Below are 24329 nucleotides of genomic sequence, written 5' to 3'. Positions count from 1 at the left end.
AAGAAAACCGATGGAGCAACCAGCTTTTTCAGCTGCCTCTTAAGGACTAAGGCATACTCAAATCCTTGGGTTGATGCAGTACAAATTATGTGTTGGAACTACTGACCTAAACCTGGAGCCCACAGACCTCATCCATAGTCTTGAATCTTCTGAAATTATCTGCAAAATATTGTGGATATATGTACATGTGAATTTTTCTGAGGAGAGTATAAAAGGGTTCATGTCCCAAAAGAAGGTTAAGGTTCACTATGTTAGACGTGTCTGCTTACAGTGTGATGAATCTCACGTGAAAGTGTGATGCATTTCTCTAGTGGAGAGATTGTGGTTAACCTGTAAAGGATGGAAGTCACTGGAAGCTTCCATCATTGCATGGGAAGTCTTAAAGCTGCCAGTTTACTGTTACTCAAATTGCCATTCCTCCAAAGAAAATCCTTCTTTAGACATCAAGAAGAGCCTTTTAAATGAAAGTACTGTATTATCCCGCACTGGAAAAGAGAGAAACATAAACCATCGTGCGGGCCAATGTTCCCTATCACTTGAAGGAAGCTGACACCCTCTGCTAGCGCTGCTCATTTCCGGGAAGCGGAATGCTGCCTCAGCTCCCTCCTGCCCCGGGAGGTCAGACATGCATTGTGGTCTGTGGCCTGATGCCACCTCTGTCTCTGCAAGGTGGAATGTCTAGCAAATGTGTCTGTTTTTTAAAACAATTTATACTCTTATTCCCAAATCTAAAAATTACTTCAAAGGTTTCTTTCTCTCTTATTGTCATTCCCAGAAGTAGATGTATCATACTGTTGCTCTGTCTCATATCAGGGAGTCGTGAATGGCCAGTATGTGGGCAGATGCGTCATCAAAGCACATGGCCTTCCTGAAATTGTCAGTCTTTGGAATAACATGTTAACAGAAGCCGAATCCATGGACCTTCCCTTATTCATAACCATGAGGACATCTACCATTTAAGTACTCATTTACGGGGGCACCCACCTGGCTCAGTGGTTGAGCATCTGCCTTTAGCTCAGGTCATGATCCGGGGTCCTGAGATCAAGTTCCACATCAGGCTCCCCGCAGGGAGCCTGCTTCTCCCTCTACCTGTGTCTCTGCCTCTCTCTGTGTCTCTCCTGAATAAATAAATAAAATGCATAAATAAATAAAATCTTTAAAAAGAAACAACACTGATTTATGGCCTCCACAGGGCATAGCAGCCCTGAGAAAAAAAGGTATCATTATCCCATTTTCCAGATAAGGAAACCAAGGTTCAAAGAGGTCAAGGTCACACAGCCAGAACTTACACCCAGACTCCCAAGCTCTGAAGGCCACCCTGCCAGCCTCAGAGCTGGGATGTCTCCTGTAAAGACCAATCTACCTTTAACCAAGTCAGAGCATGGGGCAGGCCTCCACCTTCAAGAAGCAATATCTAATGCTTTGTGCACTTACATTGCTTCCTTTATTCACACATCCTCCATAAATAAGTGTAAGTTGATACTCAACTTTATATCAGAATCCTTTCAAAAAGTTAGGAGACATAGTTGATCGAGCTGAATAATTCACATGCAAGAATTTTCCTTTAAAGAAGAAGATATCCCTTCTGAATCACATCTGCTAACTCAGAAAGAGTTACTTTCTAAGCAGATGAAACATCTCTGCTCTCAGCTCTTTTTCCCAGAAATATGTCTTTGGGAAGTGAAAAATTATAAATCAAAATTAAAAAAAAAACATAGAGGCTAAACACAGTCTATTCTTTACCGCAGAATATTTGAAACAAAAAAATTCCCAGACTTGTTTTCAAAACATTTGCAAGATGAATCCGCACAAACATATGGCACAGAAATGTCCTTCCCAATTAAAACCTGAGAATATAAGTAAATTGGCCTTTCTCCTTTCATTTCTTCTCTCATTAAGAACAGGGCCTTGACTGTAAATAAGAGATCACCCTTAAAAAAATGTTTTTTTCTTATTTCTTTTTCAACAGGGGACTTATTACATTTGAAAATAACACCTATATCTTGGAACCGATGAAAAACGAAACCAACAAATACAAGCTCTTCCCAGTGGAGAACCTGAAGGGCACCTGGGGATCCTGTGGATCTCATCACAACACGTCTACACTCGCTGCAGAGGACAGGCTCCAGCCACCCTCCCAGATGTGGGCAAGAAGGGTAGGAGGCAATCAAGATCTTGCTTCTGGGCAGTGGGGGCTCTAGCTAGGGGCACCCAGTGCTAGGACAGCTGGAGAAATTTTGCTGTCTGGATGTTGTGTCTGGGGGTTGGAGTCACCCAGTTTATCTGGAGTGGTTGATACCCTGTGTATGCAGAGCATAACCAAATACAGAAACCCCCATCATTGTTTTTGCAAATGTCGGCCTCAGACTCATTAACCCGTGCTGTGTAAAGTCTGGCTCCGAGGCTGACAAAGTCACCAATCATTATGTCATCATCAGTGAGAAACTCCTGCAGGCCTGGGCCTACACCTGGGGCTGCACCCGACCATTGCACCCACGGTGATAAACAGGATGAGCGTGAACCCTCACCCACCTTTGGGCAACTCTCCCCCCTCAGGAGGAGAAAGACACTATGGAGGCTTCTTCATTGGCGAGCCTGTTTTACAGTTAGGGTCTTCATTATGATTGGCAGAACCTGCCCAGTGTTTGCCCATGGGCCCGCGCAGATGTGAACGGAGCCGTGGCCATGCAGTTCTGCCGGGGGCCGTTGCTTATCCCAGCCCATGCTGCTGAGGCCTGTCCTTCCTTCCCGGGACAGTCCAAGCCCTCTGTGCTTTCTGGCCACCTGCTCCTGGCTCTGCTCATCAGTGTTTTCTCCTGCTGCCGCCGGGGTGGGAAGAGTCATCACCCGATGGAGTCTAGACCACAGATCTCCCTCCCTGCTAAGCAGATAGAAACACAGGGGGAAAAAAAAAAGAAAAAAAAAAAAAAAAAAGAAACACAGGGGGTCTCTGGTGCAGAATCATGAACCCTCCACCCCAGATGGCTGCGTGACCCTTTTATATCCAGTGTTCTGTGGGTGCCACGGGCCGCAGCCGAGCACTCTAGAAAAGGAGTAAGGGTAAGCCACGTTGGCTGGGGGCCCTGACGTTCAGTGAGTACCACCAGGGAGGAAATCCTCCACAACATCCTAATTTTCATCTCTGCCTTTCCTGAAATCGGGATTTCATGGCTCTGATGTCAAATGTGCTGACACTGGGTGGTCGGGGGGACACCTTCTTCCAGTTTCCCCGTAAAAGACAGCACATTTTGTCTTCCCTGACTTGGAGCCTTAGGCTGCTTCACACTCAGCATTTCATAAATATTATTCCTCTTTGTTCACTCCTCGTCATTTCTTCCCCCCGGACCAAACAGTAAACACTATCCCAAATGATTTCTTCTCGTTCGTAAAATTTCCCTCACACCCCTGAAAAAGCCCCCCTAACCTTCACTTTCATGACATTCATTCTTCCTGCCCTGGTGCCTTCTGCCTGCGTGACCCTCACGTCCTCTATTTCTTTGTATGCTCGCACGATTTTCTGTGGCAGGTGCTGGCCACCTCTTCCCCCCCACACCCCCCATCACATGGAAGGGAAAGGACCGCCGTCCAGGCCGGTGACCCGCCTTGACTCCAATACTCGGTAGTGGAGACTGAACCGAACCCCAAGAGGCAGAGCTGGAAAATTAACCCCCCGAACGCACCCGTGAACAGCGGCTCAAGGGTTTTCCTCCCGCTTTCCACCGCCCCCTGCACCGCCACCAGCACCCATCTTAGGGTGACGGATTTAAGGGCTGGCATCACAAAGACTCTTCAAACACTCTCTCCTTGGATTCCAACCTCGGAGAAGAGGCGATTAAGCCCTAGTAGCTTTTCCAGTCACAAACAAGGAGGACGTCCGCATCTTGTTTTCGAGGCGCTTTGCTTTGAGCCCCTCGTTGAACACACGTTATCCACGTTGTGAGATTGATGACTTGACAGTTTCAACGACCCTCAACGCGTGCACCGTTTCACGTGGAAGTGCGAGCTTGGTCTCTCCTGGCCAGCCGCAATTTATTTCCTTAACTAAGCTCCTGGACTTCTAGAACTCAGATCAGAACCCTAACTTCCAGTCATTCTGCCTTGTAGAGAACAGCTGAAGACCCCAAAACCCGAATAACCCTGTTGTTTTGTTGATCATGCACATCGGGGTGGAAATGAATCTCTCCATTTAAAAGGGAAGGCAAAAAAATAAAAATAAGGGAAGACAGTAGCTCCGTCCTCCACATTTTTCTCTAGAAAACAGTTGTGATTGTTTTCAAGGAAGAGAAAACGTGACATAAAGTCCATCTACCTAATGAAAACGATTCGAAACGTCATTTTCAAGTAAGGGGACTGCTCGGGGGCCGGAACCGTGGACCCCGCGGCTTGGGGTGGCGTCTCGGGAGAGCGTGAAAGAGGCACATTCACCTTACATGCCGCTGACCTGCCTCACTTCCCCCAGCCGATTTCTTACTCAAAACCCCAAACAGAACAAGCCCCCAATCGATGTGACTGCAGCCAGCTCCTCTTGTTTATGCAACGCGGCAAGCGCACTTGCTTCGCGCCCAGCTCCTGCCCCCGCTAAACGCTCGCTAGTGCAAAGATGGGCTCGCAGGCTGAGATCGTTCTGCAGATCCCCGCGTTTTTCCCTCCCAGAGCAGCAGGGATAAATCAGTGCTCGGGGTACGCACCGGCCGTAATACGGGCTTGAGTTTGAGCTTGAGTTTGTCATTTTTACCAGGCTCTACGTTAGATGTTGGCGGGGACCGAGCCGCCCCTGCCAGGCGCCTGCAGCCACGTGGCCTCGCAGCGGGACCTTCCCCCCGCGGGGTTGGAGCCTGGCGCTCGGCCGCGGCCGTGTCCCTCCGTGTCCATCCCCGAGCCCGGCCAGGGCCACACTAACCCCAGCGCGGGCCTGAGCAAGCTGTAGGCCAAGGCTCGGGCCCCTCCGCCTCGGGACAGAAAATGTCACATAATTCATCCCAGAGGCAGATGTGAATTACGCTCAGATTATCCTTTCCTGGGGGACGCGGTGTCGCTCTCTTCGATCGGTGGGTTGTCGTGAGTCAACTGTAAGAGGCAGCACGGGCCGTCGCTCAGGCCGCTGGGCTGCTCGGAGCCGCCTGGATGTGGGCCCGGGCCGCTGCCTTTGGCTTCTAGAAAGCCTCTCCAGGTTGCATGGGGTCCGGTGGCAGTAGAAGCAGCAAGAGGCACGGAGAACTGTTGAATATCAGCGTGTCGGGACCCAGGGGACCTCGCTGATCACAGCAGGTGACCTAACCCATGTCAGGACCCAGGGGACCTCGCTGATCACAGCAGCTGACCTAACCCCGCTCTGACACAACCAGATCCCGTCGGTGGAGAGCCGCGGGTGCCTCTCTGGCCCTGAGACCTGAGCTCTCCGCATCCCTCTCCGTGAGCTTAGGATCCAAGTTCTCCATCTGTGGATTCCTACTGGGACTCAAATCCATTGAAACTGCAGATAAGTAAATAACAGATCTCAGTGGTGCCACTGGCCTTGTGGCCTCCACCTCGGTATCTCACGGTTGCCCCTGGTTGCCCCTGAGCCCATTCCCTGAGCCCATTCCCCTGGCTGATTATCTCTCTTGCCGGCTCCTCCTGCAGCCCGCCCATCGGCCAGGCCCCAGGGGCTGTCTCCCACGCGGGTGTGATCAGTGTGCTTCACCCTCTCGAGAATCAGTGTCACCATGGTAGAGAAGACCTGGCACAGCAGGGGACCAGGGCTCAGCTTATAAATATTCACGAAGTGGCCTCAGAGTCCAGGCGTGAGCCAACATGACCCTGTTTTACTCAGAGGAAGATCACACTTTTGATTTATTGAATTTGCTGACCTTGCCACCTACGGAGACATTGGCCCCGGCTTCACTGTTATTGTTCTTTTGTCGTTGGTTGTATCACACCCAACTGGAATCCATTTGCCGAGCTCCATGGTTACTGTCCCACGTTGTCACCAGCAATCTCCTGGCTTCCACCCCAGTCTTCCCGTAACCCATTCTCCCAGCAGCCAGAGTGACATTTTTAAAACCCACATGCCAGGGTCTCCCTGTTGCTCTCAGGTCACTAGATTACCCTTCAGCCTCCTTGCCGTGGTCTTTGCCCCGTCCACCGCTCATCCAAGCTCTTCCCTCCTGCTCAAGACCATGTGGCCATCCTGCCTGTTGCCGTGACACTCCGCGGTCTCCCAGCCTCGGAACTTCTGCTGCTGGTATTCCATCTGTCTGAACACCGTTCCCTGCACACACACCGACTTCTCATGCCTCAGCTCACAGCTGCCTTCGTCACACGCCCCCCTCTTTATCCTCCTTGCAGAACGCCATGTGTCCCTACTGTTGCCCCTTCTACAGACTAAACTTTAGTTTTGCTAGTTTTTGTTGTTGTTGTTACCCTGTCTCCTAACCCCTCCTGGAATGTAAGCCTCATGGGCCTGCGACCTTGGGTTTCTTGTCCAGCCCTACCTCCCCAGCACCCGACATAGTGCCCAACGCAGAGAGCGACAGTAGATATTTGTGGGGTGAGCAAATGATACACACATAGTCTGGCCCAGTGGAGGGAGGAGATACGATAAGCGTTTATTGAAACCCTAATCTCAGCTTGCTTTTCCGACTTGAGTTGGGTTGGGTTTAGGTCCCCCGTGCCAGAGCTCTTGCTTCACCATGTCGGGGGATATTCTTTCTGTCTCTGGGAACTTGGCTGTGATGACTTCGAGAGGCCCAGGAACTGGTTCCCTCTTGAGCAAGACTCAGAGAACGCCTCGGTCTCCACCTTGGAACAGAGACCGTTGGGCCATTCTCCGAGGCTCATGTGCCTATCTGTTTGGGGAAGGGCTTTTGTTTATAATCCCAAAAATGAAAATTCAATCAAGCAACCAGTTTCAAATGTTGCTCTGCATATCAAAAATTTTAAATATGATTTTTTTTTTAACCGGACAGCCCAGATAGGTCGAAATCATGTGGAGGTAATTTAAGCCTCTCTGTGTGCCGCTGATGGAAGAATGAATGTTCGCGGCCATGAGCCGGCCACTCCCCCACGGCTTTTTATTATTATGTGGTTAGGCTTCTCTCTGAGCTTGCATTTCTCTGAATTCATGAGAAAATTTGGACTTCTCTGAAAACTGCAGAGACAGGAAAATTGTGTTCATGTGTTTGTTTTCATTATCTGGAATTGTGTATTTTCTAAATGATGATCCAAGGCCACTCGGAAAAATCCCCTGGTCATTTATTTCACCCCTTCGTGGTCTGAAAGGTGTAAATGTCTAAACAACCAAGGCCCTTTCTGTGAGTTTTTCAATGGGAGATTAATTAGTTGGGGTTTTTTTTTTCTTTTTTCTGTCCCGCAGCTGTATGTTCTTCTATATGATTAGCTGAATCTGTGATTAATCAGGGAGTCGTGGGGGAAACAGGCTTCTGCTTCTTTCACACCTCAGTAAGGAAAAGGTGCAAGATCTCCACCCCTTCCAAAGGTGTCTCATTTGGGGGCACACCAGCGGGTACCACTGGGGCTAATCTCTCTTCCTTTATGAGTACATAGTTATCACGATGAAACACACCCGTAACACAGTCACCAAGCCTGACCCTTTTTTTTTTTTTTTGCTTGTAACGTTGTCAAAGTATGAGAAATTATACCTTGCCCGGTGTTTGATTTTTCCCTTCTCCATAAGGTTTCCAGATTTCTTGAGGGATCCCTAAATTCATGAATCAGCACAGCTGGGCGGCAAGCAGGAACACTGCTATGATACAAACATTTTTCTTGTAAAAATCTGTTTGGAAGATCCCGGACTGATGGGGATTTGTTTTATAAAAGATGTTTCCCTCTGGATTATGTGACTGGAAAGCTGATTCAAAGCATGCCTTGGTCATCTTTGCTTTTTGTCTGAAAGCGTGGTCGGAGCATGAGAGTCTCAAACGCAAAGCAGCGTCCTTAATGCGGAAAGCAGCCCATCGGCTGCGGGGACCAAACCCACCTCAACCCCCGTTCCCTCCAACCGCATTTTATTGCAGAAACAGAAGGCTTTGTTTTCTGTTTTTAATGTTTGCTTTTTGAGACCACCCTCCATGAATTGCTCTTTTTCTCCTGAAAAAATGCCTTTGGGATTCTCCCAGTAATTCATGGAAGAGTGCAAATGCTTTTTGAGGAAACTTGATTAAAACGTAGCCCACTTCAGAGGCTGCCTTTATTTCAGAGGGAGTTCTGCGTCTTCTCCATCCCTCCCCTCGATGCACAGTTTCCATATTTCTCTCAACCCTTTCACTCCCTGCAAATCCCCTGCTCCGTGGTATACAGTTCAGTCTTTTTCTTTTTCCTCAACACTGTTTCTTTCTATTCTATTTTGTTGTTGTTGTTCCTTCCTGGTTTTACTCCTAGCACCTCTTCCTCAACCGACTCTGTTCCATTTATCAGCTTGGCTGTTCCGTGTTCTCCAGGCTTTTACATTGTCCTTTGCTTCTAAGTTGTTGTTTTTTTTTTTCTTTTTTCTTTTTTCTTTTTTTACATGATCAGCCACAAGAAATCAGCTGCTGGCAAAGGACTATGTAGTGTTTCCTCCAGAAGGGTTATGCAGTCCCTGCTCAAAATATATTCTCTTTCACTTTTCTCAAATCCCCAAACTAGACCATAAAGGGGGAGGCAACACACATGAGACACTGAGTTCCATCATCCTCTGAGTGACCTTCACATGTGCTACTACATACAGCCCAAAACAAACGGCCGTCACCCGGCTCCTGTTCCAGAGAGTGCCTTGGTTTTGCTTGTTTGTGTGCATGTTTCATTTATATGTAATGGTCTTGACTCATTCCAATTCCACCATCAGTGATTCAGCAAACAGGCTGGATTCCTCTTTAGAAATTGTCCACATGGAAATGGAAACCAGTCACTCACGTGGAAAAGGTTTTACAGAGGTCACTGGGGTGGGAAGTGAACTTCTAGAGGGAACAGAGGTGGCACCGGTGGTGGCGGTGGGGATAGTCTGACCTTAGGTAAAGTCCTTGGGTCCAGAGATACTGAAAGTGTTCTGGAAGCCCCGGAGAGGTGTTAAGGGAAATTAAATCCATCTTTACTCTTGGCAGCGTAAAAGAGAGACCCTCAAGATGACCAAATACGTAGAGCTGGTTATCGTAGCAGACAACCGGGAGGTAAGAACTTTTCCAAACTTCTCAGTACAATTGGTTTAAAAAAAAAAAAAATAGGGAGGGGCACCTGGGTGGCTCGGGGGTTGAGCATCTGCCTTTGGCTCAGGGCATGATCTTGGGGTCCTGGGATCAAGTGCCCCATGGGGCTCCCCGCAGGGAGCCTGCTTCTCCCTCTGCCTGTGTCTCTGCCTCTCTGTGTGTGTGTGTCATGAATAAATACATAAAATCTTTTTTAAAAAGTAGGGAAAAGAAAATGTTTAGCAAGTTATTACTTGCTTTGATTAACCTCATTTTCGATGAGCCCTTAAAAGCATTGCCAACAACCCATTGAAAAAGTGGTTTTCTGGTATTATAAAGCATAAAATATTACAAATGTATCTGATACTACAAAATAAAAGCAAGGGCTGCAGGAAAAGCAGAGCTACTCTGCTGAGCTCTCCGAATGCAGTTATTTGGGGGAAATGGCAGACGGCCTTAGGATGTATTCTAAAACATTTTGGGGAAAAGTTTGGTTTAAAATTGTCCGATACGTCCCAAACCAAAATTAATTGGAGAATGTAGACTGCAGGGACGCAGCAGAAAACCCCTACCTTCTGAAATCTGCTTTGATGCTACGTTAGTCTTTTATTATTATTATGTTTCCAATTTGCTGTTTCTAGATGATCTTCTCTGCATTTATTCCTTGCCTCCCTCCACTCCATGTTATGAATTAGCCGACTTTTTCTCACGAACTCACTCCATACCTATGAATGAAACAGGCTTGATGGTTTCTCAGAGAACCATTCCCCTGCAGGAAGGTCAGATTAGAGGGGACGTGGGGAGCTCGTTAACTTTTCTCCCTTCTCCTCTGCACTGTTTGACTTGTTGCCATGAGCTTCTATAACCTTTACTGTTTAATTTTTAAAAACAAATATAAAGGAAATTTCTGAGGAAGTTAAAATCAAGTTGATGATATGAAGAATGGCTTTGGACTGCCTTCTAGTTGTCTGTTTTCTCTGCCAAAACATGTCACGGCCTCCATCATTTATGAGGCTGGAAAAATCGCAGAAGTTACTGTCTTATGAGCACTTGGCTTGGGCAAATTTCAGGGAGTTTCAGAAAGTCCCCAGATGGGGAAATTACTCGTCAGGATGGGAACTCATTTCACCGTAAACCATGGAGGGTCCCGGGTGTTTTGTGAAGCCCAAGACTTCATGTTTCCAGGAGCTGGGAAGAGGAGATTTGATTGATACTCTTGCCATTATTAATGCTGACATTTAAAATTATTAAGTTTCAGAGGCAAGGAAAAGATCTGGAAAAAGTTAAGCAGCGATTAATAGAGATCGCTAATCACGTTGACAAGGTAAGTTCTTTTCGGGGGTAATTAAGTCACTCAAAGCATGTAAATGTTTAGAAATGAGGTGGAGGGAATGCAGCACATCTCGTCTGACTTGGCAGGGAGACCCGGTTCTGCCTCTAGTCCTGGGCTGGAACACGGACTTCCCTTTCCTCTGAGCACACAATTCTTGTCTTGGAGCAGCTACAGGAGATGCCAACCCACGCATGCTGTCTGGACTGCGGTGGCCTTGGTCACATCTCCCTCCAGGCTCTCTTCTGGCCAGAGTCCCAGTGTGAGGGGGTCTCAGACTCCCCAGTTAGAGCCAGAGCCCCAGCGGGATGCATCTGACCCCCTGGAGAACTCTCAAGAGGGCTTTCACCCAGGTCTCCTTGGGTTGTGCCCGCGGTCCCCCTGAGGGCAAGCTGTCATTTATAAGTGACACGCGGGCTCCACAGTCCTGAGACACAGAAACTGGCTTTCCATTCAATCAGCCGTTGTAAATTGCTCACCAAGAACCAGGAGATTGGGCGCTCACCCTGGGCAAAGATGATCCAGACCCGGAGGAAACCCTAGAAGTCTGGTCTAATCCCGGGGGTATGTGCTCAGCAACACATGCCTGTTCACCAGGAGAGGGTGAGCCTGTCTCAGCACCTGCCCTGCAGCGCACCTGCAGAACAGAGCTATCAAGCTGTCTGGGCTGGCGGCTCTCAGTCTAAAACAGGGCTTCTCTTGGGGATCCCTGGGTGGCTCAGCGGCTTAGCGCCTGCCTTCAGCTCAGAACATGATCCTGGAGTCCCAAGATCGAGTCCCACGTCGGGATCCCTGCATGGAGCCTGCTTCTCCCTCTGCCTGTGTCTCTGCCTCTCTCTCACTCTGTGTCTCATAAATAAATAAATAACATCTTTAAATTTTTTTTTAATTTTAAAAATTTTTCAGAAATTAAAAAAATAAAAAATAAATAAAACAGGGCTTCTCATACTTGCCTGCACCTTGGAGTTGCCTGGAAGCTTTCAAAGGCATTGATGCCTGGGTATCTTGGCAATTGGGTAGTTAAAGAACCATGTACCTCAGGAAAGACCTGATGGATGCCAGGAAGTTTGCCAGCCTGGCTGTGCTTGTGTTTCTGGCCAGAGCTGAACTGCTAAGCACACATCTGCGGCCACCCCCAGCACACCCTGAAGACCGTGCTGGGGGTACCCAGGCTCCTCCAGTTGCTCTGTGCCTCCAGGTCGGCTAACTGATGAGCCCTGGACTCTGGCAGGTATTCAGAAGTTGAGCTTTGCCTCTCTCCAAGTGGGAGTGTCTGGACCCCAAAACAGGGGCTGTTCCAGTGGCAACTTCCTCATTTGCAGAGATCTTGGCTCTCCTTGGCCATTCTAAATTAATAACTGCTTGGCTGGCTGGGTTGGCCTGAAAGGAAGAGGGAGAGGGACATCCCAGGCTCAAAGACCAGAAAGCGATTCCGTACAAAGGTGACGTTCTGAAGCGTCCAGGAAATCCTCACAGAAAGCATGTGAGCTGCTCATAGCTGGAGGCTAAGCCTGTACCTAGGAACTCCGAGGTCCTGATGCACCTGCAGGGCCGAGCAGTAGAGGTGTGGGATGCCCCAAGCTTTGCCTCTTTACCCTTTCTCCTCCTGTCTGTCCCACTTCTCATCCATTAAGAAGGTCACACCAGCTGCAGATTCGTCAGCACAGACCTTCTGTGACCTGCTTCTGAAAGGGCTCATCTTCTGTGCATGATGTAATTTCCTCAGGTCTTTCCCTCTCATGGGACGCTTCTCTTCTCCTGAGCTCGTTGCCTAAAGGGTACATGTTCTCACGTCACACCCCACAGAGTCTGCTCTTTCATTCCACCCATTGTTTCAGACCCACTTCTTCCAGAAAGGCTTCCTTGAGCCCTCAGCACAGCACCCTGTGAACTTCCTGTTTGCACCCTTCCCTGGTAGTTCGCTCTGTGGGAGTGAACAGTCACAAGGACTAAGTATCTGCAGCCTTGAGCCTCCTGCTGACCCCTGAGCATGTGGGGGCCAAGGGCAAGGGCATCCTAATCCTTGTTCTTAGTGCCAATGCCAACCTTGACATGCAACAAGAGCCAAGCAAATGCTTGCTGTGTTCGTGGGCAAATTGATGCCGCCACTCTCATTGCACCCAACCACATTCTGGGGTGCATGGGCCAGGCAGGTGGCTGCCAGGCTCCCGGCCAGCTTCTCTCTGGGCCTGGGGTCACAGTGGTTCATCTTGGAAAGGAGTCTGAGCACTCACACCCTTGGAAGGGTGGCTGTACTACTTCCTGGTTTAAGACCTGGGTGCCAGGGCCAGTCTGTCTGCGTCCCCACGCCAGCCACCCAGTCATGACTTGATCCCTTGCCTGATCCCTCCGTATCTCAGGGTCCCTGAGTATACAACGGGGATTAATGCTAGTTCTTGGCTCACTGAGCTGATGTGCAGACTACTGGAGCTGCAGCATGGCAAGTCCTCAGCACTGTGCCCAGGATGCAGTAAATGCCCACGGCGTGTTCGCTGTCGTTGTTGTTATCAGCAGCCGGGGAAGAGCGATCCCAACGGGCAGGACAGAGATGGTGTATGATGACTTAGGGGGAGTAGCACGCATGACAGTTGCTCAGTGGCACCAATTTGGAGAGGAAGGACCGTGTGTTATATCCTGACATGTGGAGTCTGTTGTAAAGATGTGACCTGAGAGAGCTAATAGACGGAAATTATAACCCGTCATTCTATGAAAAGCTCCTTGGTTGGCAAGCACCAAAGCTAGCTGTGAGCAACAATAATAGTCCTTTACAGACCTTAGTTACCCCTTCCACAGAACCCTTGTCAGAAGCCCACACAGGGTCCCCTTCACAGATGACCACCCTGAAGCACACACAGGGCATCTGGCTCTGAGGTTATGGCTTAGTGAGCTGGCGTGGACGTTGGCTCTGGACCACCTACATTTCTGCCTCCTGACCACCCTTACCTTTGTGCCTCACACCGAGGAAGATATGATCTGTCAAAAGGCAGCACTGAGACACAGGCAGTCAGAGTCCCAGAAGAGTCCAGAAACTTCATTCTGCCCAGGAAGCCTGGGCTGGGAGCTTGCAAGTCCATAGCACAGACTAAGCAATTCTTGATTAAAAACAAGCTGTTGGGCAGATTTTTGGTCATAGAATTGTCTCATTAACTTATTAACGTAATGCCCGTAGTTGTTATCTGCTTGAATCCCAGTCAGACCATGGCAGCCAGTTTACGTTCTGTGATGTAGTTCATGTTCCAATCATAGTCTTGTGCTAACCTAATGCTCACCAGATGACTGCGGGGAGATTGGTGGGGGAAGCGATGAGCTTCCTTGGGTCAGATGCTCAAACGTGAGGACTTTATTGCCCTGTAGCTCACCACAGTGGAATGGGGTTCAAGCATCAAATGTGGAGCTTCTGTGACTTTTGTTACTCATTGTCCCAGAGGCTTGTAGCATAAATGGGACTGCTCACATCTGGAGCTTGACTCTGGCTGCTACCACCAGCCACATCAGCCACATCTTTCTCCTTGGCTACCTGGAGTATCAGAAAATGAGGACTTTCCCATCATGTACCACGTCACACCTCATGGGCATTGGAGGACTTTATAGCCAGCCCCGCGATCCCATGTACTCACCCCCTGGGCCCTGAGCATAGAGCCATCTCCCTGTCAAAACCCACATGGGGAGGCAGCAAGGTAGTTGGAGACAATGGGTAGTTCTTCCCTCCGCCCTGACCAGTCATCTTGTCCTGGACAAAACTATCCCTGAGCCATTAGAAGAGTTGCTCTTCCTTCCTCTGACCCAGGATGATATGCTCGTGGAGAAAGGGCTGTAGGTTGAAGTCAGGAGTATATAAAGACGGGAGACAGATGGCAATGAGAAGACCTGCTTTGGTGGTGTCACCTGAAGCTTTATTTCACAAGCCTCCAAAAGAGGAGCTTCCGTTAGAAGATCTTCCCTGTGACACTGCTGATGGGCTAGCTTCTGGCTGTGAGGAGGATGGTCATTGAAGCTCCAGGAGGGCTCTGTGGATGCCTTTAGTATTCTGGAAGATACCGAAGTGTTCATCTAATTAAAGCCTTCTAGGTTGATTATAAGTGACCGAATGTGATAGTGTCAGCCAAGTCTGAGTCTTTGCTGAAAAATTAATACAGATTCATTTTCAGTAACTCATAGGTAGGACATTTTGCTTAGAAGGAACAAATTATTGTCCTTGGCAGAGTGTCTGAAAGATCCTAATTCCTTCATTGTTTCTCCCGCAATAGTTATTAACTGGCAGTCTTAACTCCTTTAGCGACAATACACATCTATATGCACATTTTATTTTTTTTTTTTTTATTTTTTTTTTTTTTTCATGAAAGGGATTATAGGGATTTCAGAGTTTTGGAAGACTTTTATTTATTTTCTTTTTAAATTTTTATTTATTTATGATAGTCACAGAGAGAGAAAGAGAGGCAGAGACACAGGCAGAGAGAAGCAGGCTCCATGCACCGGGAGCCCGACGTGGGAATCGATCCCGGGTCTCCAGGATCGCGCCCTAGGACAAAGGCAGGCGCCAAACCACTGCGCCACCCAGGGATCCCTATATGCACATTTTAAATCACCAGCAAACCGTGTGAAATGTGTGCTTCCATACAAAATAAGGTCAGACATCAAAAAGCCTATTAACTTTGGCATCTAACTGGTCAACAACATTGGAAACCCAGTTAGCACATCACTTTGCATCAGACACCGCAAATACTTCTCCAATTCTAATGCCGCAGGGACAGGGGAGCACAGAGATATTTTTCTCACCCATGTCAGTGATGTTCCAAACATGCACATATGTTCTACTCTGCATTTTAAGTTGTCATGACTGTGAACCCCCAGAGGGTGCCTGTCTTCATCAGTTTTACAGACCACTGAACATTCGGATAGTGCTGGTGGGTGTGGAGGTGTGGAATGACATCGACAAATGCTCTATAAGTCAGGACCCGTTCACAAGCCTCCATGAATTTCTGGACTGGAGAAAGATGAAGCTTCTACCTCGCAAATCGCATGACAATGCCCAGCTAATCAGGTACAGCGTTCGTTGTCTCTTCTTTGCTTAGAGAAAGAATGACCTCAGCAGCCCTCTCTCCTCTTAGCTTCACCCAGTCCGCGGAGCTGTGCACCTCTCTACAGAGCACTCCGACTTGTACAGGGGTGTTTCTCAGCTCACACCAGTGGGGCACGTGTCATCCTTGACTAGATTGGGGGTCTATTGGGAAAGTCTCCCTTTGAACCCCCTAGGAATCCTATCCCTCTAGGAGATGTCCTATTTTCTTTTTCCATCACCTGGACGCTTTCCCTTTTGCAAATTTTTCTAGTCTTTGTCTTGATATAAAATTGTCCTGAGTAGACTATTCTTTTTAAAAAAAACTCATTTTCTTTCATTATTAGTGAAAAATGTTTATGCAAGATGTGAGGATGATGCATTAGGATGATTATTTCCAGATGCCTGGAGAAAGGAAATGTTCATTCCTCCTCCTGTTTTGCTATGACTCTGGTTTTCTAGATCAGAGGACCCCAGCAGTCTGCATTCTTTCAATCAGTGTGCATTGAGCACCAGTCAGGAAGCAAGTATGTTTTAGGTGCTTTGAACATAACAATGACCAGCACTATAGGCCTCCCTGCTCTCCAGAGTCCCCAGTCTGCAGGAAGAAGGCAACAATAGTACTGTCATGAAGATAATAAAATGAGAGAAAGCACAGCTATAACATAACATAATATATTGGGAAGATATTCAGACACATTTATATTTAAAAGAAAAAAATATTTTCATAATCTAAATTGGTAAGGAGTAGATTTTATCATCTACGTTGGTAAGGAGTAGATTATATTCGATTAGATATAATAAATTATATCTAGTTTCTTCGAACTTTATAGAAAGTTAAAAACCATTCTTACCCCATCCTCATTTTAAAAAATGCCTACATATGAACTAAGGCTGTTGGCATTCCCTGATAATTTACTTTGGCCATTTTCACAGGGTTGTTTGTTTTTTTTCCCGCCTTGGATATTTGTGGTTGCCTCATATTTTATGCATTGATTAATCCTGAACTACTAAAAATACATTTCAAATATTTTGAATCAGAGTAGTTTGTTTTTTTTTTTTTCCCAAAAGGAGTCTGTCCAACTTAAATATCTGGAAATAAATTAGCCTCTTATATAACTTTATCATTTATATACATATATAATTGTATCTGTTAAAATGGTCTGTATAGATGTAAATATAAAAGCTGTAACCCCAACTACTGTACGTATGAGTATGACAGGATGGATGGATGGATGGATGGATGGATACGTACATACATACACAGATGAGGTTTTATATATACTTACTCCCTTTTGCCAGTTGAACACTGACAAAATAACTTTTCAAGCAGTGTGTGGATACTCTGTGTATGTACATGGCCAAGATAACATAAGTAAGTCATTTAAAGGAGATTCCCTTAAAGAAGATTCAGCAAATACGAACAATGTTTAATTTTTAATGTATGAGGGTCAGATTTACAGCACTTGTATTAAACAGGCTTCATATCATTAGACTCCTTGATCGAGTTAATTCACATAAGGGAAAGCCTGCACCTAAGCCACAACATCCCCTGCTGGAACCTTCCTCCCAGGGTATGGAGGCTTTGTCAGTGCTTATTCTACACTGGCTCCAGAGGATCAATCATTTTTCTGCCGACTTCATTTTTGCCAGTACATTAACAGATACTTTGAAGAGTTTGGGTTTCTGGCCTAATGGTAATGTTACACAGGAAGCAAAACTCAGCTACAAAATAAAGTCTAGTAAACCACTGCATGCATTTCATTTAGTTACCAGTGATTCTCTGTGACTCTTCTCAGCACTTCCATCAGCAGATGTTGTTTCAAAGGAACAGCTCCCTCTGATCCATAGGAAATAGGCAGGATACAACGTATAGGTACAAAGGTCATGACTGGTCATGGTCTGAGTCTTGCAAACAAAAATCTGAGAAGATTGTGGGACCACAAATACAAAACATATATTTAAAGGAACTGAGGATACAAATCACCTGTAAACACACCCTCACGTGGCTCTTCATTTTTGCATGTTGCTCTTGCTCTTCTCTTTGGAATGCCGGAATGGCCAAAATAATTTCAAATGTTAGGAAATGTCCTCATTCTGTATTAATTTAAGACAGTTTTTTGTTTAATTTCCCAGTGGGGTTTATTTCCAAGGGACGACCATTGGCATGGCACCAATCATGAGCATGTGCACTGCAGAGCAGTCGGGAGGAATCGTCATGGTAAGTCAAGAGCACCAAGGAGCTAGGGTGCCTGGGTGGCTGAGTTGGTGAACCATCTGCCTTCAGCTCAGATTGTGATCCCAGGGTCCTGGGATCGAGCCCCTCATCAGGCTCTCTGCTTAGCAAGGAGTCTGCTTCTCCCTCTTCCTCTGCCTGCCATCCTCCCTACTCATGTGCTCACTTTCTCTCTCTCTCTCTCAAATAAATCTTTAAAAATTTAAAAAAAAATTTAAAAAAGCACCAAGGAGCTGATGGCAATGTTCCTCCCATTTCCCTTGATTTCTCAGGGCAGCTCTACTTTTATTGGACTTTGTAAAATTAGACCATTTTCTTTCATGCTTCTTGGATGTAATTCTACCTTTATCTAGCTCTATTTATGGTCTTATATATCCCATAATATTTTGGGGACTGTTTATTAAAAAAAAAACTACTTCAAGTCATACACAGGTAAGGTGAGTGTATAAAAATAACTCAGTGAAAACCCATCTGCCCTTTTTATGGAGAAAAAATTTCAGCTGGGATTTGGTCAAAGCATTCCAATCCCAGACTCCCCCCTGGCATTGGGATGAACCAGGGCACTGGGATTGTCCTCATCACTCTGTTTCTCAGAGGGCTATGGTCTCATCAAACGTTACTACCAGAATAATTTTCTGATGCTTCTGCCTCCGGGCCCAATAGCCAGAAGTCTGAGGTCCTTAACTATTTACCACTGCAAACGCTTGATCTACCTCCTAGCCAATATCCAACTTGTTTTCATAATAACATTAATCTTAGAAGGCCAATACCTAGGTTTATTGCTTTATGAGGATAATTTTGTCATATATGGGCTCTATATGTTTGTAAAAGGGAACAAGCCAGAAAGAATATTTGGGATTATTTCTTATGAATTTGAGAGAGAAATAGCTTTGATATACTGCCCAACAGGGGACACCTATTCCATTCCATCAGTTAATTAAAGAAAAGATGTCACCTCATGCTGGCACCATCCCTGCTCTGAAAATGTAGTGTCCCCTTTGCACCAGCCCTTCAGGGAGTATTCTCAGAGACCACTCTGACATCTCCATTAAACAAATAGAAACTTGCCCTTCTAAGAAACCATGATTTCCTCCACATTTTTTTTCAAACAGAACATTTCTGAATACTCCATTGTATGAAGGAGCAGAAGGAGTAACATTCTGCTGACTATTATTTTCCCTCCACATACGGCCCGACCCAATCTTCGTAATGAATACACACAACGAATGTTTTCCTCTTTTCTGATAAGTATTGGTAATTCATATAAACATGCACCAAACATGCAAGCTAGAGAGGCCGTCTGGCAGGATTGCACCCACCCTGGATTTCTGGCTTGAATGAGCTGCCCTCTGGTTTTCTTTGAACCTACAAGCCCTTTATGTGATCCCCACCATGGAAGTCATTGGAAAGATTGGTTTTTGTTGGTGCCAGGTTAATTTCAAGTCAGATCCCGACTGTATTTTTACAGAGCAGCCTGTAAAATTTTAAGAGGGAATAATTTTCTGTTTCACGGTTCCATGGTCAGTTGCTACTGACTTTGCCACTTAAAATGGGTGTAAATATTTTTTAGAGCTGAAACTGAATTCTTCATAAGCATGGCAGGTTCTGCTGTTTGGAGTGTTTAAACATTTTTATAACCATTCTGATCATATTAAGTGGCTTTCTTCAGTTCGTATCCCTCATTCTGTTTCCATACAAGCACTTAATCAAGATTCCTTCTTTAAAAGCACACAGCAAAGCCTAATTTTTTTAATGGATGAAAATGAATGTGGGAAGTATAAGCACATGTGTGTACTACAATGGTAATCAAGTCAAGACCAAAGTTAATCAACGGGAAATATGTTTCACCAACTTGGCAGCGGTTAGACACATCCTTTGTCTACTCCACATATGAGAGAAGCATCAGGGGGACAAAAATCTACGGCCCCTTTAATACTATAAAATTCATGAGATAAGTGAGATCAATATCTTGATCAGACCTAAAACTTCTAGACAAACTTTCTCCTATTATGTCTCTAAAATTAAATTCATGGGTGTTCCATGTGACCAGCCCCATTCAAGGAATCACAAGTCTATGAGGAAGGAAATCTTGTAGCCAAGGAAGCAGGAATCCCAATCAAATTGAAAAGATGCGTTCTGCTACAGTTCTCTTTTTTTCTAAGATAGAGCAAATCTTTGATTTAGAAATGTAAAGCCATCCCCTTGTATCTTAACTGGACCAGAACAGCCTTGGTTTGGGGATAATGCCATAAATAAAGAAGTAGGGTGTTGTTTTTTTCTTATTACAAATATAAACTGTTTGTCAGAGTCTCTTGAGAGACATTCTGTTCATAATCACCTATCCATGAAGGAATGTAAAACAATTTGGCAGTTAAAAACAAACCTAAGATATTCAGTGATACAAAAAAATCAAATAAAAAATAATTTTGAAAGGATGAAGTCCTTGAATTTTGTGCCAAAGCATGCTAAATTCAGCCCTCCACATTCTTAGGTTGGCTACATTCTCTTTGCCAACCTGTGTTATTCTTGAGAATTGATTTCCTGAAACATGTTTGTGAAGCTTCCTACAACAGGAAACTATAAAATCTAAACAAAGTAATTTATTAGGAATTTCATCTATTCTAAGAATAACTTGGTCCCTTGATGTGCTGTTCTCTTCTGAGACTCAGGGCTAGGGAGAGAGGCAGCTCAGCTGTAACAAGCAACAACCTATATGGCCTTTTATGAACATAGCTTTATAAGGGGCCCCACAAAGATTATCTATGTTAGGAATGATGCTTTCTCCAAAACCTAGTGTCACTGTTTCCTGAAAGTTTCTTGGAAAACTTCTTATCTCTTTCCTGGGTAACAGAGAGCAACATTTGAATAAGATACGAATAAGATACCTTCATTGTTCTGTGGTGGACAGGCCTTTTCAGAAATACGACCAATGGCCACAACTCTTTGACAAAGCAGGAAAGAATATCCAACGGAAAAAAAAGATAGTCTTTTCAACAAATGGTGTTGGGAAAACTGGACAGCCACATGCAGAAGAATGAAACTGGACCACTTTCTTATACCATACACAAAAATAAACTTAAGATGGATGAAAGACCTAAATGTGAGGTAGGAAACCATCAAAATCCTAGAGAAGAATACAGGCAGCAACCTCTTTGACCTCAGCCATAGCAGTTTCTTACTTGACACGTCTCCAGAGTCAAGGGAAACAAAAGCAAAAATGAACTATTGGAACTTCATCAAGATAAAAAAGATTCTGCACAGTGAAGGAAACACTCAACAAAAGACAACCTAGACATTTGCAAATAACATATCAAATAAAGAGCTACTATCCAAAATCTATTAAGAACTTATCAAACTCAATGCCCCCAAAATAAATAATTTAGTCAGCAGACATTGAACAGACATTTCTCCAAAGAAGACATAGAGATAGCTAATAGACACATGAAGAAAAATGCTCAGCATCACTCATCAGGAAAATACAAATCAAAAGCACAATGAGATACCTCCTCACACCTGTCAGAATGGCTAAAATTAACAACACAGGAAACAACAGATGTTGGCTAGGATGCAGGGAAAGGGGAGCCCTCTTATACTATGGGTGAGAATGCAAACTGGTATAGTTCACTCTGAAAACAGTATGGAGGTTTCTCAAAAAGTTAAAAATAGAACTACCCTATGACCAGCAATTCACTGCTAGGTACTTATCCAAAGGATGCAAAAATAGTGATTCAAAGGGCATATGCACCCCAATGTTTACAGCAGAACTATCAACAGATAGTTGGAAAAGAAAGAGCCCAAATGTCCATCAACTGATGAGTGGGTAAAGAAGAAGGGGTGTGCATATACAGTGGCATATTACTCAGCCATCAAAAAGAACGAAATCTTGTCATTTGCAATGATATAGATGGAACTAGAGTGTATTATACTAAGTGAAATAAGTCAGAGAAAGGCAAATACCATGTGATTTCACTCATATGTGAGATTTAAGAAATAAAGCAGATGAACAAAGGAGAAAGGAAGGAAAAATAAAATAAGTTAAAAACAGAGAGTCTCAACTATAGGAAACAGAGGGTTGCCAGAAGGGAGGTAGGTGGGGGGGAAAACTAAGCAGGTGATGGGCATTAAGGAGGGCACTTAATGTAATGAGCACTGGGTGTTACATGTAAGTGATGAGTCACTAAGTTCTACCCCTGAAACCAAAAAGAAAAAAAAAAAAAAAAAGAACATAGATGGGCACAATTTCTGCAAATCACCTTTAGTAATTAACCAATTTTAGTTTGTTAAAGTTAAGTAACAATAGTTTAATAATTAGTATTTAATAATTTAGTAATAATATTGTAACAGTAATTTCTAATATTTCTTTAGCCAAACCATCCACACACTTAAGTTAGGGGTGGCCACGCAATGCTCGCCGAATGGAGAGACCGCCTTCCAAAACCCATCAAAGGGTTGAGCAAACCCCCAGCAGCAACAGAGAGTCAGGGTGCTTCTACCCATCTCCAAAATCTACCTGACGAAACAAGGAGCCAGCAAGAGTGAGGACTAACCGGATTACGATCTTCATTCAGTCGTCTTCAAACAGATTACTCAATGTGGCTAGTTTTTTTTGTGAATTATTGTGAATTTTCCAAGTATCCTTCTCTCCCAAGGTGACAGGAGGGGCATGCTCAGTAGTGCCTGCTCAGGTCTTATTTAGAATGTCACGAAGTATGCTTCCCCCTACTAACTGTTCATCAGCCTCATCTCAATCAAGGATAAAATGACACTTTTTTTTTGAGCCACCCAGACGCCCCAAGAAAGATGTTTTGTAAGAGACTGCAGGAAACAGAATGGAGATGATTGCTTTGAGCGTTTCACGCAAAGACATAAGGAGTGCTACATGTGTTGATGAAGTATGCATTCCTCTGCAGAAGGAACCCTGAACAGGCTTAATAAAATAAGTCACATCTTTTATTGAAGTCTGAACTAAATAATAGGGCTCTATATTTATTCCTTATAGGGGATTGGATTCAGTCAAATGTTAACCAAAACTCAATGGTGGGGGAGAAAGGTAGACCGAGGACAAGCCAAAGAGATGTAAACTATACATTGTGCTCTTGTGTTTGCTTTGAGGACCATTCAGACAGTCCCCTTGGTGCAGCCGTGACCCTGGCACATGAGCTGGGCCACAACTTTGGGATGAACCATGACACACTGGAGAGAGGCTGTGGCTGCAGCGTAGCTGCCGACAAAGGAGGCTGCATCATGAACCCTTCAACCGGGCAAGTATCAACAATCCCAGCCACTTTGAGAGTTGCCTCAGGTTGAATTGCATACTGGGAAACTGCTAAGCAGAAATCTCCCTGGTTTTCTGGCCAGAACACCCATGGAAACTTCCAGAAGGAAGTAGCAAAAGTGGACTGCACTGGTCCAAAAGGTGGGTCATGGGGAACCAGACTGCAGTGCCACAGGGCATGAGGACTGACCCTCTTCCCTGAGAAGTGGTGAGGGGAGCGGTGGACACTGTCTTTGTTTCGAAATTGCAAATCATCCTACAATCTGAGCACCTGTTTTCTATTTGAGCCTACAGCTCCAGTGCCCCCACCAGGCCAGGGCCAGGAAAACTCACTGGGCAAAGAGGGCAGGGTTCGATGGGCTGCATGGCCTTCAGAGGATGCTGGTTGGGGAGTGCTGCTTCCCTCGGGGCTGACCCGTAGGTATATCTCAAGTGCGTCAATATGTGGAGTCCAGAGCATTCGTACCTCTGATAAATCACTCTATCAGATCTGAGAGGTTTAAATGAAGGGACTTTTCTGTTTCAATAAGTCACACTGTCCTTCCTTATGGAATGCCTTTACTGAGACTCTAGACTTGGTTCCCCAGGGGAGAAGGAAGACAGTTTCATTAAGGGAGCATTCAAATGAGGTGGAAAGAGATGCCACATGAGGTGATTGAGTACAGATTCTGATGAGATCCTGATGCCCCCAAGGGCCTGTCCCAAACCAGAGCACCGTGCTAATGGGAGATTTTCATTAGGAAAGCAGAACGCACACTTGTTAGTCTTCCTTTTTATACCTGAGAACCTTCCCAACACTTATCTTCATGGCACTTCCCAGGTGAGGGCTGCTCTCTAGGTTTGCTGGAAGGAAATGCTGGAGCAGGGAGCAAGCACTGGCTGGCAGCCCAAAGATTGGCCTCTATGAAGACGTGCTGACAAGGGGCCAGTTCTGGTGGCAGGGGGGGGACACCTGCTAGAGATGTAAAGGGATGGATTGTTACAGAAGGCAGTTATGCTTTTGCAAGCAATAGCTTTCGGGGTCTTCTCTCAAACGGCTCCTAGGGCATCACATTGCCCCTGAAACAAAGACTGAGCAGAACAGCACAGCTCATGTCATGGATGTTGTCATGCCTGAGAGGTATTGGTGAGGCACCTCGTTGTTACCTTATTAGCAAGTGACTGTTTCTCTTTATCGCCACTTGGTCTGTTAGCACAGAACCTTCGGAGTGCCTCTTTTCTGCCCCTGGTTCTATCTTAAGCACAGTTCAAGAGAGTTATCAAGACCTAGT

General features: G+C 45.5%; 1 protein-coding gene across 1 annotated transcript in view; it reads left to right on the top strand.

Annotated features, from left to right (window-relative positions):
- The window catches only part of ADAM12 (ADAM metallopeptidase domain 12), a 331074-nt gene that overhangs the window by 231255 nt on the left and 75490 nt on the right, over positions 1-24329 (top strand). Inside the window, exons 6-11 of the mRNA XM_025467614.3 lie at positions 1970-2156; positions 9081-9146; positions 10414-10485; positions 15363-15532; positions 17684-17768; positions 22896-23044. Coding sequence (XP_025323399.1) covers positions 1970-2156; positions 9081-9146; positions 10414-10485; positions 15363-15532; positions 17684-17768; positions 22896-23044 — 729 coding nt within the window. The remainder of the gene's footprint in view (positions 1-1969; positions 2157-9080; positions 9147-10413; positions 10486-15362; positions 15533-17683; positions 17769-22895; positions 23045-24329) is intronic.

Source organism: Canis lupus, chromosome 28 (genome assembly GCF_003254725.2).
Source record: "Canis lupus dingo isolate Sandy chromosome 28, ASM325472v2, whole genome shotgun sequence".
Classification (NCBI taxonomy): Eukaryota; Metazoa; Chordata; class Mammalia; order Carnivora; family Canidae; genus Canis; species Canis lupus.
The sequence above is the reverse complement of the archived record's forward strand: the minus strand, read 5'-3'. Positions and strand labels throughout refer to the sequence as shown.